Genomic DNA, 25,372 nt, shown 5'->3' with positions numbered 1-25,372 from the left:
TAAGCGAGACTCTACTGTATGTTCAATCAAGTAATATGAGAAATTAAAGGTGCCCACCCACCACTGGAACTGGTGGATTGATGGTGGAATCGGTCCCTCTTTCTTCCTTACCACCCCTACATACATCCTTATCACCCTTACCTGCTTCTCCTGTGCTTAGTCAAGGGATTGGATGAGAATGGAAGGGTGGAGTTTTAAGGGTGGGATCTTTTGCACATTGTAGCTGTGGGAACCTTAGAACATAGCAGAATAGCATCTATTTTTTTATGTGGCCATCTTGATGCTTCTTTATAAAAATTATAACATATTGGCTTTTCAGAGGTAAACTATTGTATCTTTACATTATGTATAATGTCCTAAGTAGAAATGATCAAATAAACTATGAACAAAAATTGCCCACTGAAACAGACAAAACAAAATTTCATTAGGAGGTGTTTCTAAATCTGTTTTATCTTAGATGTAACCAAACTTTGGATGATACAATATATAAGCTATACTACTGTCACACACAAAAAAAAAAAAGCCGACAAAATAATAAAACACTTTTCTTGGCAAAAAGATGGATGAGTATTTTCATTTAGGTTTCATCTCAGTATCAAACAGCCAATGCAAATACAGGGATATTCCTAACCATTATACTGTGCCATTCAACTGATATACCGTACAAGCTGACTGGGCTATGAAAAAATGACATGCAATAATTCACTGTTGGTTAGCAAGAGCTCTTGAAGCAACAACACAGAGATTTCCATTGTAGTAATTAAGGACTTGTGATGCTAAGAATTGAGAAAACATCAACATCTCCACAAGCATGACTAGGTATATACCCATATTTATCTTGAAACCCTGGGGGGAGCGTGTGCAGGGGAAAAGACAAAATAAGTGTCACAGTGTAGGCTCTGCCACTTTTGCACACACACCTTGACATCATGGCGGAAAAGGGGTCGAGCTTGTGTCATGCTGCTGTGACACTTGTGTTGTCATTTTGACCAAATTGTCAGATTCTGTGGATCTGATTCATCTACCTGGCTGAATATTTCTGGGTGTACTCAGATTTAGTGGTGAATTCATTTAATAATTTTGCATGTGTTTTCTAATCACATGGTTGATAAATTCTTAATATCATCATCGACTATATAAACGCCTAAGCATGTCACAGATTAAAGAAAGTTTGATGATAAAATCGTGATTTCATTACATTAGGTGCAGTTATAATAATTAGATTTCTAAATGTGGAGCCAATAAAGCCTGACATCTCCACACACACGTATACACAACTCCTGAATGTTACATTTGAATGACTGAGATCAGAAAACAGGTGAAATATTGGGAGGGAGAATTTTATATATGAATTTATGGGTAGAGACGTATTTTGTGTAAATTTCAAATAAAAGCAGAACTGTGCAAATCCATAATTAGGTAAGAAAACATTGCTGTGAGCAGCAGGGAATAAAGCAATGGGAAGAAATTTTGTATATATCTGAGTATATACTGTTTCCTTGGGAAATGCTGCAATAAAATGATCTAAGAGTGCTGCTCGAACACCTCCTGTATGATGTAGCTGTAACTACTTCCAGAGAATACTAGCTGTGATCACCCTGCTTTGTAAACTCTCTATTTAAAAATATTAAGGCTCATTGCCTATAAAAGGTATATCTATACACCCCTTATGAACTTCCAGTTGCTCAGTAGGAAAGGCAATTCAGATCTGTTCCTATTCTCCAAAACCAATAATGTTTAAATTATTATTTTATGATTTTAATCCCAAACTGTGACTTGTTACACTGGTGATTAGCAAGACTTATCAGACTTTCATCTTATATCTCTTTAAAAAACAAAACAAAAATAAGCATGTGCTGTAATAATTAAAAAAAAAAAAGAATACAGCACAAAACAAAGCAAGTTAAAATTATCCATATGGAAAAGATAAGTGATCCATGATTGGAATAACGCGTGCTACTTTTTTCAGGCTTTTCTCCTGGTCGAAAAAGTCAGAGGGAAAAGAATGTTGCCTTAGTAATCTAGAGATAACATGCTACAAAAAGAGACCTTTTAAAGAACTATTTGCTCATTTTTAAATGAATACACTTGCAGCTGCAGGCATGAAATCCCTCTTGAAAACTTAAAATAAGAAATACTTGAAAATTTTCGAAGTTCTACAGAGTGGCTTTGGAATATATCATCAGGAATTTACATAATTTTACTTATAGTGGTAGGTGCATTACATATGCAAATTTATGTCTTCTGCGATGATAGGACAAAGACAAACGTTAGCAGTCAGGATTGTGGAATCAAACCCTACTCTTATCAAAGCATGAGAAATCACAAATTCCACAAAGCACAATGTTATTTTTCTAATGTATCTCTGATCTATAATGAGAAGCAATCTAACATATAGATTTTGCTTTCAATAACCCTGTCAAAAACTACATCACACATCAAACGTTAATGGCACTGGGGAGTTGGGGTGATTAATACCATAACAAATGGTATATATTACAAAATTTCTTTTGTTCTTTCCTCACAATGATGCATACAGCCAGAATTTAACCTTTAAGGGTTAAAGAGTTTAATCAATGTCAATGTCTGATCTTCTGAAGGCAATAAAGAACAGACTGTCTAGCGATACCCAACAGAACATCACTTTGTCAAGCCACAAAGCACCCAAAAGCTTGTCAAGTAAGTTACCAGAAACCTCTTTGTGGTTAGAACTCAGCTCCTTCCTGCTTGACCTATTATTTGATATTTGACCACTTGGTTGCAAGACACTTGCTCTTTCCAGCTGAAATGTCACTGGGGCATCTTGTCAGCTCCCCGACATCTCGGCCTGACATACAATTTTACTTTTGTGTGCTACAAGGCAGAAAATGCAGGGCAATGGCCTTGTTTTAAATTCTGTCAGCATCAAAGATGGGCGTCACTCTTGGGTCCTAACAACAACAACAACAAAAACAACAAAGAAAGGAGCCTATTCTGAAGGTCAGAACAGCCATTACTTTAAAGTCTTGAAACTCAGACTAAATTTATTACCTGCACTGCTGGGCTGAGAACTGCCCTTACAAAAGCACATAAACATATCATCTCCAAATCTCCCTACACAATTGTTTCTACTTTCTTATCAAACGCCGACTTGATAAAAAGAGGCCGTCAGGGACTGGATTCTGCACTTAACTTGTTCAAATGGGCAAGTGGTATCATGTAGCTTTACAAGGCGCAACCTGACCTTCTCACATTGACCAGGAGTGACATTATTGTGCAGGAGGAGAAGCAGTCACATCATTTCTGTTTTGCACAACCTGCTTAAAGTTTGCAACTAAATGCTTGTCTTCAGTTGAGCTGACAAGAGAGAAGAGGGGGCTCAGTGAACCATGGCAGGGCTGCCATGAAATGACAGGAATCATTGGCATACATTTCAAATAGCTCTCTCAATCCTATTAAAGTATTGCAGCCCTGTTTTAAAATAGACAAGTATGAAACAACTTTGATAGATAGAGACTAAAATGGCTTATTGATTTTTTTTTAAGTCTGAAGAAAATTACCCCAAATGTGTCATTCTTTAACATTTAAAAATATATTACATAAAAATGAGCTACCATGATAAATAAAAGTTTTGGGGTCTTTTTTTTTTTTTAAATGACCCTTGTACTATGCTGGGCATGTGATGTGCAGCATGTATGAACACGATCCCCACCTTCCGTGCAGTGAAGAATGTAAAATTCATGCCATAGAAATGCACAGAAAGCAAACTTCAATTCAAAGGCTAAAAACATCCTAATAAAATTGGACTTTAATTAATTCTCTTTTAGCTGCTTACAAAATGACTAGATTCTAGCATCCATTTGGCATTGCTTTTTTGGCAGACGTGAAGTGTAGGTTTGAGGAGAAAGATGATGAAATTTGAGGATGGAGTCTATTATGTGCCAAGGTAAAAGACGGATCATAATCTGATTCGGCCTTCAGTGGCAAAAAACCTGGAACACAACCTTGATCTAGCTGGGGTAAAGATCTTGACACTGTAATGGTGCTTGAAGTGTTTCGTGAATCCTGGAAAAAAATAATAAAAGAATAAACACATTTGCCATGAATCAGTTCATAAAAACAGCAGGTATTACTTCTAGAATGTATACAGGTAGTCCTCATTTAGCAACTGCCTCGTTTAGCGATTGTTTGCAGTTATGACGGTGATGAAAAAGTGACTTTACGACCAATTCTCACATTTATGACCTTCTCAGGTCTGTAAAACAGAGGAAAGCTGAAGTATGATTGTAAGCACAGCTGGGGTTTCACCTAGCAACTACTTTGCTTAATGACCTAGTTGCCGGTCCCAATTGTGGTTGCTAAATGAGGACTACATGTAATATGCATAACTTTAAGTCCCACTGATTTCAAAGTGATTTAAGTATACTGTATGTATCTATGGATTGCACTCATTAATAACTTCTAAAAGTGCAGTTAATTCTTTGGCTTGTATGATGCTTTAAGGACATATTTTTGATTACCCCTTCTTTTTTAAGATTTGAATACAGTTACAAAGTCTGCTTTCATGCATAAGTTTACAATTATTTGCGCTTCTGATTACATGGATTTGTTATATTTAAAGTAAGTTTACAAACAGTAAATAAAAACAAAAGTGTTCACTAAAACCTTGAAAAGAGGAGGAGATGGTCCTGAGCTTTAAATATTTGCCAGTTAATATTATTTATACCATCCTTTGTCTGGAGTATTTTAAAAGTAGTCAATACTTATATTTTGCCTTCCACAAGAACAGTCCTGGGTATTGGTAAACTAATGTTCCATGCATGTTAAAAGAAATTATTTGCAAACTAAATTCTTGTTTAGAAATATCTAGAAACCCAGGCAAACTTTCCAAATTGTATACTAAGGCTGTTTGAACCCAGTAGGGCTATGTGACTTTAAAACACATAATCTCAATCAAATATACACACACACAAGGATATAAAATAAGCCAGTCACAATGTACTATTGTCAGAATGCCAAGGCATACATTTGGTGGACTAAATAAATAAGTAAAGTTGCTATGTATAAGGCAGTATTTGGAATTTCACTACTGTGAATTCGAGGGGCTTTTCTTTTCTTTTTTAGAGCTTTTCCCTCCCCAGTTCTATTACTGTTACTGGGAAGGGGGGGGGGGGATCAATGGCTATATCTAACACATAATTCAGCAATTTTCTTTGATGTTGGCTCTTTGTTTTCCTGGTATTACAGAAGGTATCTTGGAGCTGAGTGAAAAGTTGGACCTTTAAGAACCACCCATATGGCAGCAATTTCAAAAGGTTACCCCAAGGAGATATTTTAAAAGTAGTCATACTTTCAGTTCTGCAATGAATTTCAGTTCTAAAAATGAATTGGTAGACAGAACATAAAAATGCAGTCTTCAGGACTACTGGGTTTTAGTCCAACAGTTCCCAGCTGTGATACGCTCATTAAAATCAAGTATTTGCACATCTATTATTGTTAATTTAGCAAGTTATACATTTATCAGAATATTTAAACACAATATCATGGAAACAATAAAAAGATCGGGATGTCTTCATTTACTTCAAGTGAAATATGATCTTTTGTAAAAATGTGTGCTGTATTTTAAATGATGCTGCAGAACAAGAATCAGGCTAAATGTCTTGCTTAAGCATCAATAAATAGTGGAAGCTAAAGGGCAGCTAAATTTGCATGTTGGTTAGCACTATTGTCTCTCTCCAAATCAGCTTGTGATCTTCCTGGTTAAGACATTTTTGCTGCTCACATTTTCTTCTCCTCAAAAACCAGCCATTTTTTTAAGAAACAAAAAAGAAAAAAAGAAAAAAAAAGGAGAGAAGGAAGAAAACATCCGCAAAAGCCCCAAGGAGGGGAGAGGTTAAAAAAAAAAAGCAGGTTTCCTCGGGGAACTGCGTTCAACAAAAGTATGAAACGTAATGATTGGCAGCTAGTCAACAGACTGTTATAGTAAAAGACTTCAGTGCTTGGTGGAGGTGATGTTGGCAGGGAGGGGGTAGCTGAGTTTCCATTCTCTGGCCAAGTTACTTCTCCTAGGTAGCTCAGGTAGAACAAGAACCAACAAATGGAATGGAAATCAGGGCTATCCATGGCCTTGACTGCTATTAGTTCTCAACCTCCACATATAAAGGGTTGGTGGAGGGTGGAATCCCTGAAAAATGTTGCCTACACTGGTTAAACTCAAGAAACGCAGCTTTGGACTAAAGTGGATTATTTCTTCAGTAATCCCAGTTTCCTTTGCTATTTGGCATTGCACAGGACCGGTGCACTTAGATTAGCTGTAGAGAAGCATCCATGACAGGCAAAATGGTTAATATGCTCAGATGGTAAACAACTTTCACAGAGACAATTGCCTTTACTGATAAACAGTCTCCAGGGATAATATTAGAGCAAATACTGTAGAGCAGCCTCTTTAAAACAAAACAAAAAAACTTATGTTGAGTACCTTACCCTGGCTTGTAATGAACTTCTAGGGTTCTTTAAAAGGTTGCCTGAAAGGAGCACAGAGGGAACTTTTTTTTTTAACAGATCCTTAGAACCTTCTCTGCATTTGCTGTCTGGGAACTGCAATTCCCAGACTTTGCAGTCATCGTATCCAAAGGGAATTTAGGAGTTGGTCTCAAGACATCTGGAGGAACCAGATTAAGAATGCTGGCACATCATCTTGAATATTCCTTGTTTTGTTTTTGTTTAGGGTGTGCATGTGTTACAATACGTCATTCTCATTAAGCATCTATTCAAGATCTCAGGCATTTCCTGGTTTCATAGAGTAATAATTCCAAGTGAGTTCACCGTAATATAGCTCTAAAAGTTACAACTGCAATGCTGGTGACAGGAGGTTTTCTTCCTCTTCTTTCACAGGTTTGGTTTGCATTGCTTGGGTTAAGCTAGCCCTAAACTTCCTTCTAATGAATGTCCTTTCTCACGGCTTTCTGCTAATTTACTTCCAGAGCTGTTTATCCAGTTGCTATCTTTATTTCAATTGCTGGGGCTGGCAGGAGGAGTATTTGAATGAAAAGAGATTGTGTGCCCAACAGTGGCCTGCTTGCAGAACCCCTGGCAAAAGATTCATTTGTGAAGGATCTGAAGAGGAAACGTTTTGCTGCCCAGACCATTAATCAGCCGCTTTAATAGCCAGACTCCAGATCCCTTTACAGAGATGTTTGTCCATCTAGTGCCCTTCCAGCAGCCTAATTTTTGTCAGGGACTTGGAGGCTGATGTAGGTCCCCCGCTTTGGAAGGAAGAGTAAGGGGGAGAGTGGAGTGAGAACAAAAGATGGCATTTACATTCACTTTGCCAAACATTAGCATCTTTTTGTCCAATCATTTGAATTCAGAAGGGTTAGGAGAAAACAGCTTAGAGAACAAGGGTTGACACATCCAGTGTGAAATCTTAAGGTGCTGGAATGCAATGAGGGAGAAAGTGAGACCAAACCACATTTCAACTCCCTAACTGTGCTGCAGCATGCGTGAACTTTGTGACAGGTCTCTGTCTCTCAGCCACAGTTGAATAGCTCTTGCTGACACTCAGCTGTCAGATAGCATCCCTTTACTATGCCCCTAACATGCTCTACAGCTTCACCCAATTAACTTGCTTTCACTTGACATTGCAGCAAAGAGCTTCATAATAGGTGGTCAAGGTGCAACGGTGCCTGCTTGCCCTCTCCCTGTTCATAAACGGCAAGATGTTTAACTATCTTCCTTTCTGCCAGTTTGCTCAGAAGCAATATGACAGTGATGCACGTACTAAAGTGGGCAAGCAGAGCAGGGTGGCTTCAAAGCCACATTGTTGGAGCTTCATTGTAAAGAAAGCTCCCCCTCCCCCACACCAAAAGCAGGAACCCTAAACCATCAGAAGAATTTGATTAAAAATAAAGCTTATTGAAAGCTTTGCTGAGAATTGGAAAAAGACATGGCGGGATGGGGAGAAGGGTCAAAATAATTATTTCCCAGAATCATGTTTTAGGTTAGTGAAAAAAAGTTAGATGTATTTATACCTTTATGTTTCAGCCTTCTTACACTGGAAAAATCAGCAGGCATTTAAATAATGAATGTTATTACATGTGCCATTGTAAGTAAAAATAATAGGCATCACTAAAATATGTATCAAAGAAAGTAAATGTAGAACATCAGGGAAATATATAATATTCAATAATTCAAATAGCATCTTTTAAATGGATATCATTAAGATATTTAATTTTTTTCCCGATTGCCTAGATAATTCTCCCTCTCCCCCCTCAACACACACACTTTTAAAAAAAAAATTCAGATTCATGCAAATAATGTTGTATCCTATGGAATACCAGGAACTGAAGTACAGATCCATACATTAAGAAAGCTATAATAATAGAGATAATACATACCTATGGCAGTATGATACACATAAGATTGTAGTTAGACAAGATATTAAAAATAAATTTTTTATTTAACAAATTAAAAATGCATATTCTGAGAGTTTTACTAGGATAAGATTTTAAAAAGATTCAAGCTGCTGTGTGATTTAGGGGTTTGGAGAGGGGGAGAAGGAAGGGCAAGAATTGTATATTCATTACAATGGATTATCATAATCAATCAGCATGGATGCACACCTATCACCTCTATGGGAGAACCTGTGTAGCTGGGTTTTTTTTAATGTAGCAAAGATACCTATGTCACACTGTTCTACTGACAGATTCAAAAAGGGCAGATCTATTTTATTGTATTCATTTATCAAATTTATATGACCACCTATCTCACAAATGTGAATCTATTACATTCATCCCTCCAAAACAAAAATAAGTATCATGGTGTATGTAAAGCGTAGTACAGCCAAACTGCAATATACAGCTTAGTTCCTTTTCAAAACTTTGATTCTAGTCAATGAACTGGTTCCACAGGAAGTGGGTTCTGAGTTGCAGACATATTCAAAACACTTTTCTGCCCCTGTTGTAGGTTATCTATAGGTTATCATCCCATGCTCATCTAAGCCACCAAATCTAGTTTCTTTGTTCAAACTAGCAGTGTTTAACACTTTCATAATAGAACTGTGCCACCCTGGGAAATGTTGTCTCTGTGGAAAAGAAACAATAGCACTTACGCTGAATCTTTGATAAATTCCTGTTGTACGTAGACAACCTTTTTTGATGTGATGGCTATAGCAGATTTATTCTGAAATCAACTATTGGGATTTCAAATACTCTTCCAGATACTTTTGAGATACGTAATGTAATGTTTAAATTAAGTACGTTTGAAGATCACTCATTCTTATTTTTTTGAACTGGGCCTTGCATTTTGTTGGATACCAAAATTAAAATACGTAGCCTTGTTTTCTAATCCGTCAGAGAATACGCTACATTCGATGAATTTCTCTGTCATAGAAACAGCAAGCAGGCCATTCAACATTTTATTCTATGTGTATGATCCAAACAGGAACTACTCAAAGATAAGAGGTCTCATCCAAAATGATAGAAGAAGAGGAGGAGAAACTGGAATTTCTAGCTTTGTGAAGCATACTCGAGAACGTTATCAAGAATTAAAGCTGGATGCATTCAAACGTCTGTCAGCCTGGTTCAGATTTTACACCTACTACATTTTGGATAAATATAACAGCACTGTCCTTGATCCAGCTTTTTCCTGATATAAGTGGTCCAAAGGGAAAAACAAACAAACAAACCAAAAAGCCAAAAAATACACAAACAGGAAACCCTCCATGTGTATTTTTACAAAACCAGAAATTAGCCAGAAAAGTAAATTTATTTTTAAAACACCTTGCATGGGGGAGGGGGGATTCACCTTTGTTAATATAGGAATAACCAGGAATCAAAAAGGTCATACTTTAGGCTCGATTTCAGTTGATGTCTAAGATGCATGCAAGCTCCAAATTACGCTAACCGGGCGAGAAACCAAGCTTATCAGTTCTAAATAACTTGAATGTGGGTGAGCTAAGGTTACAGCTTCAATTGTTTCTGGCCTCATTCATATCCATGCTTATACTTCTGGTTGCACCTAAATAAAAAGGACTAATAATCCAAGAAAAACTGTATATGCACTCAGTCACTAAAGACAGCTATCAGGACCAGAAGACCATTTTTTCCCCCTGAAATTGTCATATAAATGAAAGCCCCTAACAAGTAGAAACCAATATTTTCTACATTCCAACAGTTTGCTAAGTTGAATTTATGTTTTAAAAAGAAATTAATAGACTGTTGTCCTTTGGTATAAATGTACAATCTGTTCAGAATATTCATGAGGGAAAAACTTTTTAAAAACAGAGTTCCAGGAAACAAATCATATTGATTTATATTTGCATTGAATTTATTATGGTTATAATATACTTCTCTTTTACAGAGCTTGAAGTGGCTGACATGGCTCTTTATGTTCCTGTACTTTAACCTCACAACCATCTTGGGTGGTATGTCAGGCTAAGAAATATGATTGGCTGAGTGGGGCTCTGGACTCATGCCTTCTGGGTCCCAGGCCAACATCTAGCTCTGGGTCCCCAACGTAACGCCCGGGAGTGGTGATGTTCCCACAACACATTCCTTGGCTCCTGCCAAATTTTCTGCCTCACCTAATTTAATTTTTTAAAGCTCTTTTTAATTAAATAAAAAAAAAGAATGAAAAGCTAGCATGCTGTGAAGCCAAGACATGCCCTGAAGCTTATCCTCTCTTTCCAATAATCTCTCAGAGCCCAAATAGGTAGTCCTCAATTTATGACCACAATTGGGACTGAAATGTCCATTGCTAAGTAATGCAGTCATTAAGTGAGTCATGCCCAATTTTACGACTTGTTTTGCTGCAGTCGTTAAGCAAATCCGGCTTCCCCCATTACTTTGCTTGTTGGAAGCCCCCTGGGAAGGTGGCGATCACATGACCCTGGGACACTGCAACTGTCGTAAATGCATGTCGGTTGCCAAGCGCTCAAATTTTGATCACATGACTGCGGGAATGTTGCAACGGTGGTAAGTGTGAGGACTTCATATCACTTCTCCAAACTAAAGTTCAGACTGTAATGTTCAATTTTTTAAAAACCCAACAAACAATACCATAAGCAATAAAGCATCTAATATTAAAACTGTAAACCAACTGAAATTATAGGAAGGTGTTTCTTTCCAGCTAATGAGGGAAAAGACCAAAGAGAGAGAGACAGAGAAACCACAAATTTTAGATATGTCTCTTCCTGGAGTAAAGCTTTTGTGACTGTCATTTTGCTACCTGATCCTCTTAACTGGAATTGTCAGATAGATTGTCAAGTGTTTCTCCTTGAGTTTTATTCCTTCACCCCTGTGATTGGGTTGCTTGTTTAAAACAACTGTTTGTTTTAGTGAGACCTCTTTGATCACTGATTCCAGCACTTTGTTCCACTCTAAATTCTAGTTGAGACATTCTGCACTAGCTGAAATCTCCAAGTGGTTTTCAAGGGCAGACTTATCTCTGGCATAATAAGTTTTTGGTATGGTACCATAAGGTGGTACCAACTGCATGAAAGGCAGAGTCTATACCAGAAGTGGCTGCAGATGGTACACCAGCTAGAGCTGAGTTGAAGTATTTGTGGCCAGAGCTGACATCTAATCATAAAGTCAAGTCCAGAAGAGCTTTGAGGCCATACCTTTAACAAATGAAGAGAGTTGAAATGCCTTCTGACTATCTGGACCAATCAGCAGCATTTCTATCTGACCCAGACTAGGACCAAAGGCCATTTGTACATCCAAGAATATGAATACACCAAGAGTTACAGTTGAATATTGATCCCGAGTATACATTTATTCCGTAATACAAAACATGCCAATTACTATTACATTTCTGTAGTATGGCCAAGCAGTGGTGAAATTCAGAGCTCTCTCTTGTGCTGTGGGATGTAAAGTGGCCTTCGCACATCTATAGACTGTACTGCAGAATTTCAGAAACAGTAATTTTACAAATACGGGGAGTGCTCGGTTTTATATACAGCTGCTTTGTTGAGACATAAGGGGAAAAAAGGAAAAGGCAAAGTAGCATTAGCATGAATAGGCTACTCCAATTCCCTTGATTCAGGTGTCACCTGAGTAGAAAAACTCAATATAAGTTTTTAAAAATCTCTTTCCAAAAGTCTCAGTTGATTCATAACCTCAGAACAAATCTGCCATCCTTTTGTGTTTAACCCACAGTTTAGCACTGAATAATGGATGTTCTTTATCTTGAAATAGTTTCTTCAAAAGGAAGGAGGAAATACCTAAGTAAAAGTGCCTGACTCTGGAAAGAAGTAAATGTATCTCCCATTGTATAGAACAGTTCTTTTCTTCTGCAAAGCCTGTTCAATTATATTCTGAGTTCTATTCTTTGTAAAAACTTTCTACCCAAGGTTAAACATCCCGATCTAGTTTTCAACGCAGAAGCTTTTCCACTCTTCCTCCTGCAATTGAGGCAGTATTGTTGAATCTTTGTATAACAATGTGTCTGACACTGTCGCTTGTGTCTGAAACAAATGGGATGAAGGCAGATTGAGGAAAGAGTATATAACGAATGAAAACATAAACTAAGTTATTGTTGGACTTAATTGTACTGCATATCATTCCTTTTATATACAAGATTTGACTGAAGTTAGGCCTCTGTTAGCTGAAAATAACTTTTCTCTCAAAGTATACAGTGTACAGTATTTTTCTTTTTTTTTTTCATTGTACAATTCAGCACAATCCACAAAATGCTAAGAATTCCTGCAGAATCTTAGTGTGGCAACTGGTGAACTAAGTCCAGACTGCTTGATATTGGGTAGAATTGCATACTGATACTATACAGTTTTGCTCATCAATGAATCCCCAGAATTTAATAAATTAATTCTGGTAACCATGCTTATGGAGTGAATCTTTACATACTATGCTTCCTTCAGAGAAACATCATTCCTTTTGGATTTTCTCAATGTTTGCATCTGTGTCAAAGAATGTTATCAGAGCTTCATATGGGTCCTACTCATACATAAAGGGAGTCTGAATGAACAAATAACACAATGGATGCCTATGTTCAGTGTTCTAGTGGAGGTTACTTTCTCCAGGGCTACTTAGGAGTTCATGGACTTCCAGCCTGACACTGATCAATCATGCAGGATAAGATAAACTCTTGTCTTCATATTCTCAGATAGACAAAAAGATAATCTGTTTGAGAGGGCTATTTATTTGACACTCTATAGCCAGTTCACTCTGTTGAGATTTCTATTGCTGCTTTAATTATTTTTAATTATTTTATTTTATTAATATGATGTATTTTAATTATTGTATTTTATTGTATATTTTAGTTGTTTAGATTTTATTGGAAGATTTAGTCTATTGAAAGCTACCCTGGGAAAACCCAGTTTTAAAGAGCAGCATACAGTGTTTAAAAATATTGTTAAGGATTGTGTGTAATTATTTATACACACACCCCACACCTTGTCCTGAAAATCTTAATTAAAGTCCCCTCTCTGTATATTTCTACTAAGTGAAGTGCAGAGGCTTAACATGAAGGAGAGGACCTTATTAATGATGGTACCCCAACTGTGCCAATGGACTTCCAGGTTATAACTAATAAGAGTGCTAGAAGTGATGCAATCTGAATTTTCCAGACTCTTGGTCTGTGTTCCCTAGGGCAGGGTTCCTCAACCTTGGTAACTTTAAGACAGGTGGACTTCAACTCCCAGAATTCCCCAGCCAGCCTTAAAGTCCACCTGTCTTAAAGCTGGGTTAAAGGTTAAAGGTTGAGGAACCCTGCCCTAGGGTATCTACAATTCTCTTTTGTGCATGGAATATAGGATGGTCTCTTTAGAGAACCGTATGAGACTGTGCTGCTTAAGGTTTTGGTTAATACTGCTTTTATGAGGCATCCTTTGATATTTATAGACAATTTTTAATACTCTTTGAAGAAAGGGATTCAGTTATCTTCCTGCTCCATTTTTGATCCCACTTGATGTCAAGAGAGCCAATTTGGAGGTGAAGCCAAATGTATTTTTGACATTGACTTCCAGAAAAAAATGGGAGTACAATCCCTTGTTATCATCATAGTGGTCTGCTTAGGCATTTACTTGCTTACTACACCAATAGTTATAGTTTTATTATGAACTGTTAGTTCCGAAGATGTATGTTGGCCAAGATGCCATAAATTACACTTTTATAACAGTAATTGAAAAAATAAACTAGATTTCAAGATTTCTCTGTCATCTCTGTCTTCAATGTCCTGGTAAGACCTAATTATCTTTCTAGAAGTTTGCTGTCAATCACTTTTCTCCTCTAGCTTTTACTGTATCATGAACCAGAGAGCAGGATTCATCCAATCCTTCTGAAATAAATCAACCTACTGCCAATTCTTTCTTTCAGGCAAAAATCCAAATGTCTGATTATTCAATATTATTTGTTTCAACTGAAGTAATTATGGGCATTTACCTTCTCTAAAGAGCTCCCACAAAAGCATTTAACAGAGAACTTCCTCAAGCATTACATACAAGGGAGAAATTTCAGCATCTCAAACATTTCCTTGTGATACTGAAAACAGACTGACATTTAAATAGGGAAACATTCCAGTACCCTAAAACATACTATTTCTCTGCAGATGTAAATGTATTACATTTCCCACTGAAAAGAAAATTATTTATATTAAAATATTTAAATGAATGACCTAACCCTCCCTACTCCCCCCAAAATAAGTTAAAGGTATCTTACCCTGCTGAGGTAGAGGAAGATTAAACTTACTGGATTTGAAACTAGCCATTTTTCCCATAGTGCAAACATGACAATTTTATCTCCCGACAGCACATGAAACTGTCAGGAAAATTAGATGTTATAAAACTATCCTATTAAATCAACACACTAAATTCCAACTATAAGTGAGCTAAATCAATTCACATTAAGTATTATGTCAGACAAACTTTTCAAAAACTATTTTAAAACTGGAATATTTGGTAGGAAAAATGTAGGAACTCAACAGCACCCAATCAGATCTGTCTACCTCATTGCTACCGTTTGGGTTGTATTTTGAAATCTGCACACACACAGGCATCCACCCCTCCTCAAGAATCACAAAAGTGTCTTCCTTTTGGCAACTTTTCTACCTTTGCAAAAAATGGTCAAGGTAGTGTGCAACTTTCCCAGTGCAAAGTTAGAGAATGGTGGCTTCAGTCCAAGGCTAGCTAATAACGGCTGACATGCCCTGGAATCTGGAGCCCTAAATCAACATTGTTTTCACAGCTGTAATTAAGCCACCTAATCAGAAGCACATTTTGATGGCACTGTTTCTGGAAGTCAGACACTGCGATTTCTTACGCTTGGAGCACAGTGGCTTGTAAGAAGTCCTCATTTAATTTCTGTGTATGTACATTTAAAGAGGCAGGAGGAAAAATGCTCTTTGGCAGTGGAGGGGAATGGAAAATAGCCCTTAACTGTTGAAAAGAAGCAGTTCTATGCGTTCAGGCCTTCACTAACTCTGTGACCCACCCTCCTTCAGCTCTGTGCCGAGTCCCCATCTCTCGAGTGGCAGCTGCACACAGTGAGAATAAGGACTTTTGCCAAGATCAACAGATGAGCTGGTCTGAACTGGCTGTGTGTTCCGATTGTAAATTGTACTGTGATGATTAGAGAACTCCAACACAGGATGTTGACTCTTAAAACTGTCCAGAGAAAATAAGTTTGGGGTTATTTTCTTTTAAATTCAGGATGATGATGATGATGATGATGATGATGATGATGGTAATAATTACAATGATAATTTTAGAAGCATATATTTTGGTGAGTTGGTGCACAGAGTCCTATCTATGACTTTCAGATGAGTCTTCTAATATGAGTTCTGAAATAATCATTCATATTTTTCTACACATATACAGAGATAAAGGCAGATAATGATCTAAAAGGCCCTGAAAACATTCCTACAGGAGGACTTTTCATCCCTAAGTGTTTATTCAAGAGAGCTATGAGTCCTGTTCTTCAATTGGCACAATGTAAGGAGAATATGTATCTTACCATCTGTTAAAGAGAGCATCTGTATGATCTTCAAAATCTAGAAATTGGTTACTGCTTCTAACACTTAAAGTATGTTGTTTAAATTAAACAACCACTGAATTATCATCTCATTCAAGTGGATTTGGTAACTTTAACATAAACTTTCGACCTCTGAGGCCACCATAAGGCTATCAGTAGGAAGGTCCTAGTCACTGGGGTCTGATTACATTTAGTTCTGCATTTTAATTGCACATGGATTCCATTAAACCCTCCTTTTGCCTTATAGGCAACATTTAAATCAAATTACTATAATTTTCAAATATGTTTCAATAGCTTGACAAGGTAAAAGTTCACATGCTTAGCATATTCTGCTTTTTTAAATGTTTTCTATAGAAAAGGAAATATTGTGTATCCAAATCAAGGATGTAGATACATTATCTGATTACACTTCTCTGTTTTTTTAACTGTCAAAGTGGTAGCCATATTGTGGCATCTTAACAATTAAGAGGAAGAAAAAGGAAAAAGTACGATGCAGGCATATAACATTCATTCAAAGTATATTTGCACTATACTTTTTTCTTTTTCTATCTTCTTGGTTTGGCACAGGTCCTCCTTGTCATATTTGCCATACAAAATTAACTACACTATACTGCAAGCTTTTGTAGATAACTATTAAATCATTTGTGATATGAATTTTGTTTTATAGTAAGTGATATTAAACCAGGGAAACTCCTCCACAAGCAGGAGGCACTTTTGTTAGTACAGAGGGCACTTTCAACTGCTGTTAGTTTCTTTCTTCCAGATGAAGAAGATGGGACTACATCTCTAATCATAAGATATGTAACTGGAGGTCATCAGGTTGGAAAGGTCTGAAGGGAAGAAGCAAATGACCCCTTTTCCCTAAGAATAATTCTAATATTTCTCTGAATCTAAATCAGCTGAAACTAGAGTGTGTCCAACTAGTTTTAAATTACATGATTTATATAATTCTTGATTAGAATAATTAGTTTTGTGGTAAACACAGCAAGGTTCTGTTTGACTATTGAATACTGAGTGTATTTTTAAGCATGGTGCTGGTGGCTAATTGGTAGTCATTATCTAAATTCCTACCTTTATGAATAAAACCATCATCTTTTAAATTGTTGTGCTATTTTGTAGTACCAGGAGAAAATTTAGATTTATATGCACAGAACATATCTATACAACCATATGTGAAGCATATAATGAAAGAACTTTCACACCGTACAGAACGGTCTTGACTGGCTGACCCTATCTTCAGGCAACAACTATCCAACCACTTTAGAATGGTTGCAGAACCAGCAAATACTGAGGAAGCTGCAGATCGCTTTGCTACAACTGTAAGCGAATGCACCAAGTCTCTTGCACCGTCCCCGTAAACGCACCCAAGCCTGGATATCAGATGAAGGTTTGGACATGAATGACCAAAGGGAGAGATGCAAATTAGTTGATGAATCCCAATACTGACAACTCCACCATGCCATCTGCTGTCATCTGAAATTGGAATGAAGGCAGTATAGGACAACATTGCTGTAGAATTATAAGAAGCTGCAGACCGAGAATACCAGACACTGTACACTACGTTGCAGCATCTTGGAGGATGTACACATAGCACCCATGATAATTTTTGAAATAGTTGTGGAATGTCCGTACATTCTAATGCTCAGCCTACTTTCCATGACTGGTAAAATATTCATGTAGATAACCCAACTTTGAACAAAAAAACGAAGAAAACAAATGGCCCACGAAGTACAGGCTAGTTTCCATTTGATCCAAGATTGCTGTGACCAGATATTTACACTACACAAATCACGGAAGAATGAATCCAAGGAGATGAGTGAGCCATAGTATTCACTGATTTTGCAGCTGCCTTTAATCCACCCTTTGGAAAACACTTGCCACTAAGAGAATGCCAAGTAAGATTATATGGTTCCTACAGCACACTTGTGATAGCTTAATCAGCAGGGATCACATCAAAAGTGAACTATCAGAAGGTTTCCAAATCTGCATGCACTGGGGTATGCCAAGGATGCATCTTTTCCCCATTGCTATTCAATACTGCAGTAGATGCAATCATGAGAAAAGTCTTTACAAACAGATGCATGAATTTGGCTAGTTCATCGCTGACCTCATGTATGCAACTGACATTATTTCTGCTGATAATGAAGTAGAAGCCACTGATATCCTTTACAGGATACAACACAGCCCTTTGGGACTAGTCAGTGTGGAAAAGATGTAAGTACTGACCACTCATGGCTTATCAGTGGTCACACAGCTAAACAGAGTACAATTAGAACAAATTCATGAATTCAAATATCTCAGCTCCATCATAAAGGAAAAGAAAAGTGCTTCAACAGCTGAGGTGAAAAAACAAATGGGTGCTGCCACCACTATAGCTTTTAGTTCACACATCTGGTGTTTATGGTGGGAACTTAACATTACCGCATATACCAAAATGCAAATATTTTGGTCAATGATATTCACTGTCTCTGTAGGATCCTTTGCATCACACAGAATTCTAGGGTTGGAAGGGACCTTGGAGGCCTTCTAGTCCAACTCCCTGATCAGGGCAGGAATCCTCAGACCACCCCAAATGTCTGTACAAACTTTGAAAATCCCCAGGGATGGAGCACCTACAACTCTAGGAGGCATGGTATTCCACTGCTTAATAGCTCTCATGATCAGGAAATTCCTCCTTATTTCAAGTCTGGACCCCTCTCTGTAAAGCTTCCACCCACTGGTTCTTGTCCTACCCTTGGGCACTACAGAAAATAAATCCACACCATCTTCCCTGTGATTGCCCTTCAATTATTGTAAGACTGGTGTCAGCCTTACAAAGTAGACCAGACAGGAAACACAACCAGATGAGCTAATTTTACTTTATTGTAATGCTACATTAACAGAATCTTGCAAGTCTGAAAGTACATCTCTCCCCCGTCTCCTTTACAGCCCAAGAAACTAGGGAGGGTCTCTTCTGAGTCTCTTGCCCTGCCCATGTTCCTGCTGCGGGCTCAGCTGCCTTTTATCTGACCGCACCCTTGGCTGCATCTCTTTCCCCTGTCTCCCACAGTCATTCTCACATACCATTACAATTGGTATCATGTCTCCCCTTAGCCTTCTCTTCTTTAGGACAAATATACCTAGTCCTTTTAATTGTTCTTCATTGAATTTAGTCTCCTAACTCCTCACCATCTTTGTTGCTCTTCTCTGCACTCTTTCCAGTCCTTCAGCATCCTTCTTATATTACAGTGATCAAAACTGAACAGGTGTGGCCTGACTAGTGCACCATAGAGTGGAATTATCACATCTACTTTGAAGAACACAACCCCACGGATGGAAAGTTCAGTGCAGGAAACCTTGATAAGGCAAACTGAAACTTATCAGCCCATTGTAGATTGGATCTGAAGCAAGCTAAAAACATTGGCAATGGACAAAACACTTTGGCAAGGCATTGTATCAAATGCCCATCGTCCTGTAACACCACAACAGCATATTAGTTGCAAAACTGTACTCATCCAACCACGCACTAGGGAGTTCAAGTAAGTGACATATTCTATATTACCCTGCGTAGTACCTTCTAGCTTTGTTTAATTGAAACTATTTTGTGCACTAGTTGAAAAAAAAATCCCAGAAGAAGGTAATGTCCTTGAGGTCATCAGGAGTTGATCTCAACTTGAAGAAGACTTTGCTTTTCCTTGGGTTAGTAAAGACGACAGCAGAGACCAGAGAAACTATATTCCCCACAGAAATGAACATGGAGTCAAAATATCAGCAGTAATACAAAGAACATCTTTTTAAAGAGGCAGCCTTCAATTAAATAACCTATTAGAAGGGCTTATTGCCACCAGGTAACTGCATTCTCTGGACACACTGTCCATCTAGATTCTTTATAGGGGATTTTGCAGGTTAGCATTCTCTTCAAAAGAACCCCAATATAGCACCAGTCTTAGTCCTACTCTTACCCAAATAATGTTGTAGGGATGTATTTTATTCTAGTATGGCCAGTGCCGATGGGGGTTGTATTTCAACAGATTTAGCGATGGCCAAGTTGGGAAAGAATGTTCTATCATACTCTTGTGCAACAGAAGCCTTATTGAAAGTAAGACTAGTTGTTGTTGCTGTGTTAAAACTAAAAGAAATTGGGAGGACAGGTTTTTTAGGGGGAATGGCAACAGCTTCACACGTCTCAAAGAAAAAGATAATAACAAAGATTTTTAAAATAATTGGACACTGATATAGGAAGAGAAAGTACATTTGCTAGTTTAATATCAACACGTAAGTATCCAGCACTCATTCAAGCATTCCTCATATAGCAGTCAAAACTGAAATAGTTTGTCATGTTCCTGGGAAAAATTCCTCATCAGAGAATTAAGATGAACCCCCAAATAGAACAGAAGTCCTATCTGCCTAGATTCAGAAGTGAGGGGCTTAGGAAACTCAGCACCAGCTCTGGTCAGATTTGGGGAGCTTGGGCTTGAGTCAAGGGAAGGGATTGAAGCCCTGCCAGATCTTAAGAGGAACAAGTGATGGTGTTGCAGGTGTACATCTAGATATACAATGCACACTTGAAGAATAGGCTTCACAGAACAAGGATTCATTCAGAACTAGAGCCATGCTCTTGAATAGTAGCTTCTTTTGAAAAGCTTAATAATTGGAAGGTGGAGCATGAGTAGAGTTCCAGGGGCTTGCCTTATAAGCCCTCAGTTTTCTCCTAGCTGCTCTTGACTGTATAGTTTCATTACCTGCGTTTGCCTGCAACCTTTACTTGCCTGTATATTTTGGACTAAACTTTGCTTGTGAATTCTGATTCTACTTGTTGCTAAACCAGCTAATTGAACTCTGGACTGTTCACTGACTTTGCTGTAAATTTTAGACCCTTTGCCTGAAAAACCACACCGTATGCAGGACATAGCTGGAAAACAAAATTTTCAACAAGAATGTTTTATCATTTGAATGCTGGGAAAATACAGTGCCCCACAATCAGAACTGTCTGGAAGACATGTGTCAGGACCCCTCCAGCAAATGAGTAAGAACTGCATTTGCTGTACTTATAATGATCTGGGAAGACCCACAGATGTATTTTTTGGAATTACTTCCAAAGATGAAATATTCTCAGACTATTCTATACTGTCTATCTAAAAGTTTACTGACTCATGTCATCTCTGCCCCACTCATTGCTCAACATGTGGTATTTCAACACAAAGACATATCACTGAAACAAATGAAATATCACACACAAAACCACATAAATGTATTAATGACAGAAACTTACGTTGGATTACAGCATCAGTGAATACATTCATCCAAAAACAACAACTCTTGGTATTTTCTGAGGTAGATGACAGCCCAACTCTTTCTCCAGCTGTTATCTCACTTGCAGCCTCCCCTGAGGTTCATTATTCTTTCTCCCTCCTTCATCTGAAGCCATATGTCCTCCTGACCTTAGCAAATTTCCATCTCTGTGTATTCATGTGATCCCCTGTCTCTTCAGGTTCTCTCTCTCAGTCATTTCCCCAACTCTTCTTTTTTGTCTATTTCCCCTTGCCTTTCTTTTCTGATACAATCTAAATTCCAAAGGACTGAGTAACTACTGGGAATTTCTCCCAATATACTTGCTAGGTTCTATAGCCAGGTGGGCTCCTTTCTAATAATTGCTCAAAGATTTCAATGTTTTGCTTCTTCTCTATGGGCTCATACAGATATTTATAACTAAAATTGTCTAGAGTTTACAATAAGCCCCGTTATCTGCTGCCAATAGCAGGAGTAAAACAAAGAGGGAGCAAGACTTTCTAAGGGATGAAGATTAGGATCCAAGGTGTTCCTACTTGTTCTCTTAGCTCGGAATATATTAAATTTATCCTCAAGAGAACAACACTTAAGGCATGACAAGTGAATCTCCTCTAAATAAAACAACTTTATTATGTAGATAGCCAATATATAGTTTCATCTAGGAAGTTTATTGTTTCTTATTTATAGGATAAGATGGTTACATGCAAATATTTAGGCATCCCATTTCTGCACCTATCATATCCACTCTTTTCTTATTCAGAATTTCTAAACAATTGCACACATAGTAAGTATGCATTCAAATTTGCAGAAAAGTATTGTATTTAATTTTTTTTTACCATGAAGAAATTGTGTCAGATTCTGCTCACTTAACTGAAACATAATTTGACCAGGGCTGCCTCAACATTTGCATGCAACTGTAGTGCAGCAAAAGCTTCCTGAATCAAACAGCAATTCTCTGAAATGAACTTGAGGAAAACTAATGATGCTCTACTATTAAAATGGACAAAAAATGTGAGTATAACATCTAAGCTAAATTAGATTCTGGAATTCATCATTTTAGAATGCTGTCTTTAGATAATATTGGATATTTCTACCACCTTTGAAAGCCCTTCTGTCCATTCAGATTTACAAGACCCTGAACCTTGCCCCCAAAGTAATGGCTCTACTCATAACGTCAGCTGAGCAGCAGTTCAGTCACTGACTTGAAACCACATGAAGAGGTAAGCAAAGCAGAACTACAGGGCTAATTTATATCAATTTATGCCTTACCATTTTATCTACTTATATGCCACTCCAATCAAAACTGACTCTGAGCAGCCTGCATATTCTATTTACTCAAATATGGTTAAAAGGCAGAATATATTCTATATTTTTTCCAGGAGTTCAGGGCAATATACTCAGCACTCCTGCCTTTCATCTTTTTTCCTGAATAATCCTGAAAAATACACTGGGCTGAGCGATAATGAATAGCCCAGTGTCATTCAGTGAGCTTCCATGATTGATGATAGATGTTGAATACATGTCCTCTACATCAAAAACATACCCCACCAACAAGCCCAAGCCTGCCCTTGAAAGTAAGCAAGGAATCTTGGGACAGATCCAAATCAATGGTCTGCTGCTTTAGGGTTTTTCAGTACTTGTGGGAGACAAAGACCTTAGAAGGATAATATGGCTACAGAATGCTAAAACGTCACATTAGAACAAGTCATCCAAAGCTCAGAATTCTGCAATTCTGACTGGTCATCCTGTGTTTCTTTCTGAAAAATAGGAAATCTCCACCAATCTGGAGTCCCTAAGATGATTCCAGCTTTTGAATGTTGTATAGTTTCACTGGTTTATTTTATTGCATCCTGCTTTGGGATTACTTTTCACAGAACTAAGCAGTTGGAAGGCATAGTTTAGGTCAAAGAGACCAATCCTCTGCTCAATGGAGGAATTAAAATTAAAGCACCTCAGGCTGATGGCATTCTGGCCTGTACTTGAATGCATCCAGTGAAGGGAGTCTACCATTCCTCTGGATAATTGGTTCTATTGTCAAACTGTTCTTAATGTTAGGAAGGTTTTTTCCCCCCCAATATTTAAACAGAATCTACCTTCATGCATCTTCTGATGAAAAGCAGGCCAATGGTTTGTTTTTGTTTTTGTTTAAATAAACTTAATAAATAAATAATGGTTCCCTTTTGGACTTTTGTAATAATCAGGAAGTCCCTACCCCAACTTTTTAAAATGCTTACATGACTGACAAGCCCATTGTCTTTATACACATACACAAACACATACAAACATAATTGTATCTCTAAAATGCAAGCTCATTGAAGGTTCCTTGCTGTAGCTGGATATGAATACCAAATCCTTTTTGAAAAGGCCCTGAAACCTCCACAACCCATCATCTGCTCTGTGCTGGAATAATTACCTTTGTTATGAAACTAACTTCATGTACTACATTTTGACTCAATTCAACACATTTATAGGAGACCAAGAAATTTTAAAAACCCTTGCATTGAAGTACATTAAGATCCTGATCCTAAACAGTGTACATGCATTGCATGCTATTTCCCCTGGTTCACACTTATGACAGCACCATAATTTGCATCCTGCAATCAAAATAATGGTTTTGCATTTCCTGCATTTGCACAAAATGGTAAGCTATTACAAAGTGAGCAGCATGCTGCTGCACTCTGCTCTGAATACTATCCTGGCCTTTCTGGACTTTGAAGAAGCAGGACAGAAAGAGTATTGACAGTGTTGAACTTTGGTGTTGGAGAAGACTCTTGAGAATACCATGGACAGGCAAGAAAACAAATAAATGGATCATTGAACCAATCAACCCAGAGTTCTCACTCGAGACACAAATGACCAGGCTCAAATTATCCTACTTTGGACACGTTATCCAAAGAACTAGTTCTCTGGAGAAGGCTCTAAAGCTGGTAAAGGTGGAAGGAAAGAGAAGAAGAGGATGACCAGCAGCAAGGTGGATGGACTCAGTTACAGTGGCAATGAGTGGAAGATCTGAAAGACCAGGTTAGGGACAGATCATCATAGAGAAAATCTGTCTATGTGGTCACTAAGAATCGGTAACAACTTCATGGCACAAAATCAAGCAGTCAATCCTCCTTTTAGTGGACATAACTAACCAAGCCAGATAGCATCAACCAAAAACTCTGTTTTGTTATTCTTAACAAAATGCAGAATCAGAAAATATAAGTATGCCAAAAGTGTGTCCTAATGGTCTATCCAAACAAGGCTATCATGTCTTAAGCTATGCTTTATTGAATGAAACCATGCTTATTTAAATATATGGACCCTATGGGAGACAACAAACCAGTATCAGAAAACATAATCTGAGGGATGTTTGTATACTTCACTCTGTCTAAATTCAGGCCACTGACTGTTAGGACCATTGTTCTATCTCAAAAGTCTGTTGCATCATGGAAATCAACATAAAATTATGAACCTACAATTCTAAGCTTTGAACACATGGAAAAAAAGCAGATAATGACTCCTGCATCAAGACTCACCTGTTTTACATCTGGAAGCTCAAATTATGGTGTACAGTAGGTTCTCAATTTTGACTAGCAGAGATAAAAAATAAGAATGTTCCATGTTAGCTTGAATGCAGAGACTATTGATAGGAAGGGCAATTCCATAACTTGCTGCTCTCCTCAGACACAGACTAGTACTATACTACTCACAATCTGTCTATAGCTGGACCTCTTTTAGGTCAAGTCCTCACTCTTAGCTCTTCCTCCTCACTTTTTAGTCCTTTGCAACTGTTGCAAGCCAAGGAGCCATTTAAACAACAGGAGAAAATCAAGTCACACAGCCCTTAAGAAAACAAGCCTGGATGTTGTCGAGTGGAATGTTCTCAGACATACAAAAGTGAAAAGATAGCAGGTATATTGAATATTCTTTGCATGCACTTCAATCACTCTGCTTCTAGGTTCCCCTATTTTTTTATACTAATCATGGTGTTCCTTCATTCATGAGCTAGGATAGGAGTCTTCTTAGTGATACTGGGGCCTGTACTCCAACCTAACTAAACTAAACTAAACTAAACTAAACTAAACTAAACTAAACTAAACTAAACTAAACTAAACTCCAAATTGAATATAGGTAAACCCTCTGAACAGTTTTGGAGC

General features: G+C 37.7%; 1 protein-coding gene across 3 annotated transcripts in view; it reads right to left on the bottom strand.

The window, feature by feature from the left end:
- Nucleotides 1-560: 560 nt before the first annotated feature.
- Nucleotides 561-25,372, bottom strand: part of CCDC171 (coiled-coil domain containing 171) — a 184,814-nt gene continuing 160,002 nt past the window's right edge. For 2 of the 3 annotated variants that reach the window (XM_025166216.2, XM_088129964.1), the window contains one exon: nucleotides 561-4,044. In XM_025166216.2, the coding sequence (XP_025021984.1) occupies nucleotides 3,829-4,044 (216 nt within the window). In that variant the 3' untranslated portion in view covers nucleotides 561-3,828. Of the gene's footprint in view, nucleotides 4,045-24,751; nucleotides 24,806-25,372 lie in introns of all 3 variants that reach the window. The other variant, XM_088129965.1, reaches the window with a different exon arrangement.

Source organism: Python bivittatus, unplaced genomic scaffold, assembly GCF_059951505.1.
Source record: "Python bivittatus isolate LINGU-HERP-01145 unplaced genomic scaffold, Pbiv_v1 ctg000850_np1212, whole genome shotgun sequence".
NCBI lineage: Eukaryota > Metazoa > Chordata > Lepidosauria > Squamata > Pythonidae > Python > Python bivittatus.
This window is presented reverse-complemented; position numbering and strand designations above follow the sequence as displayed.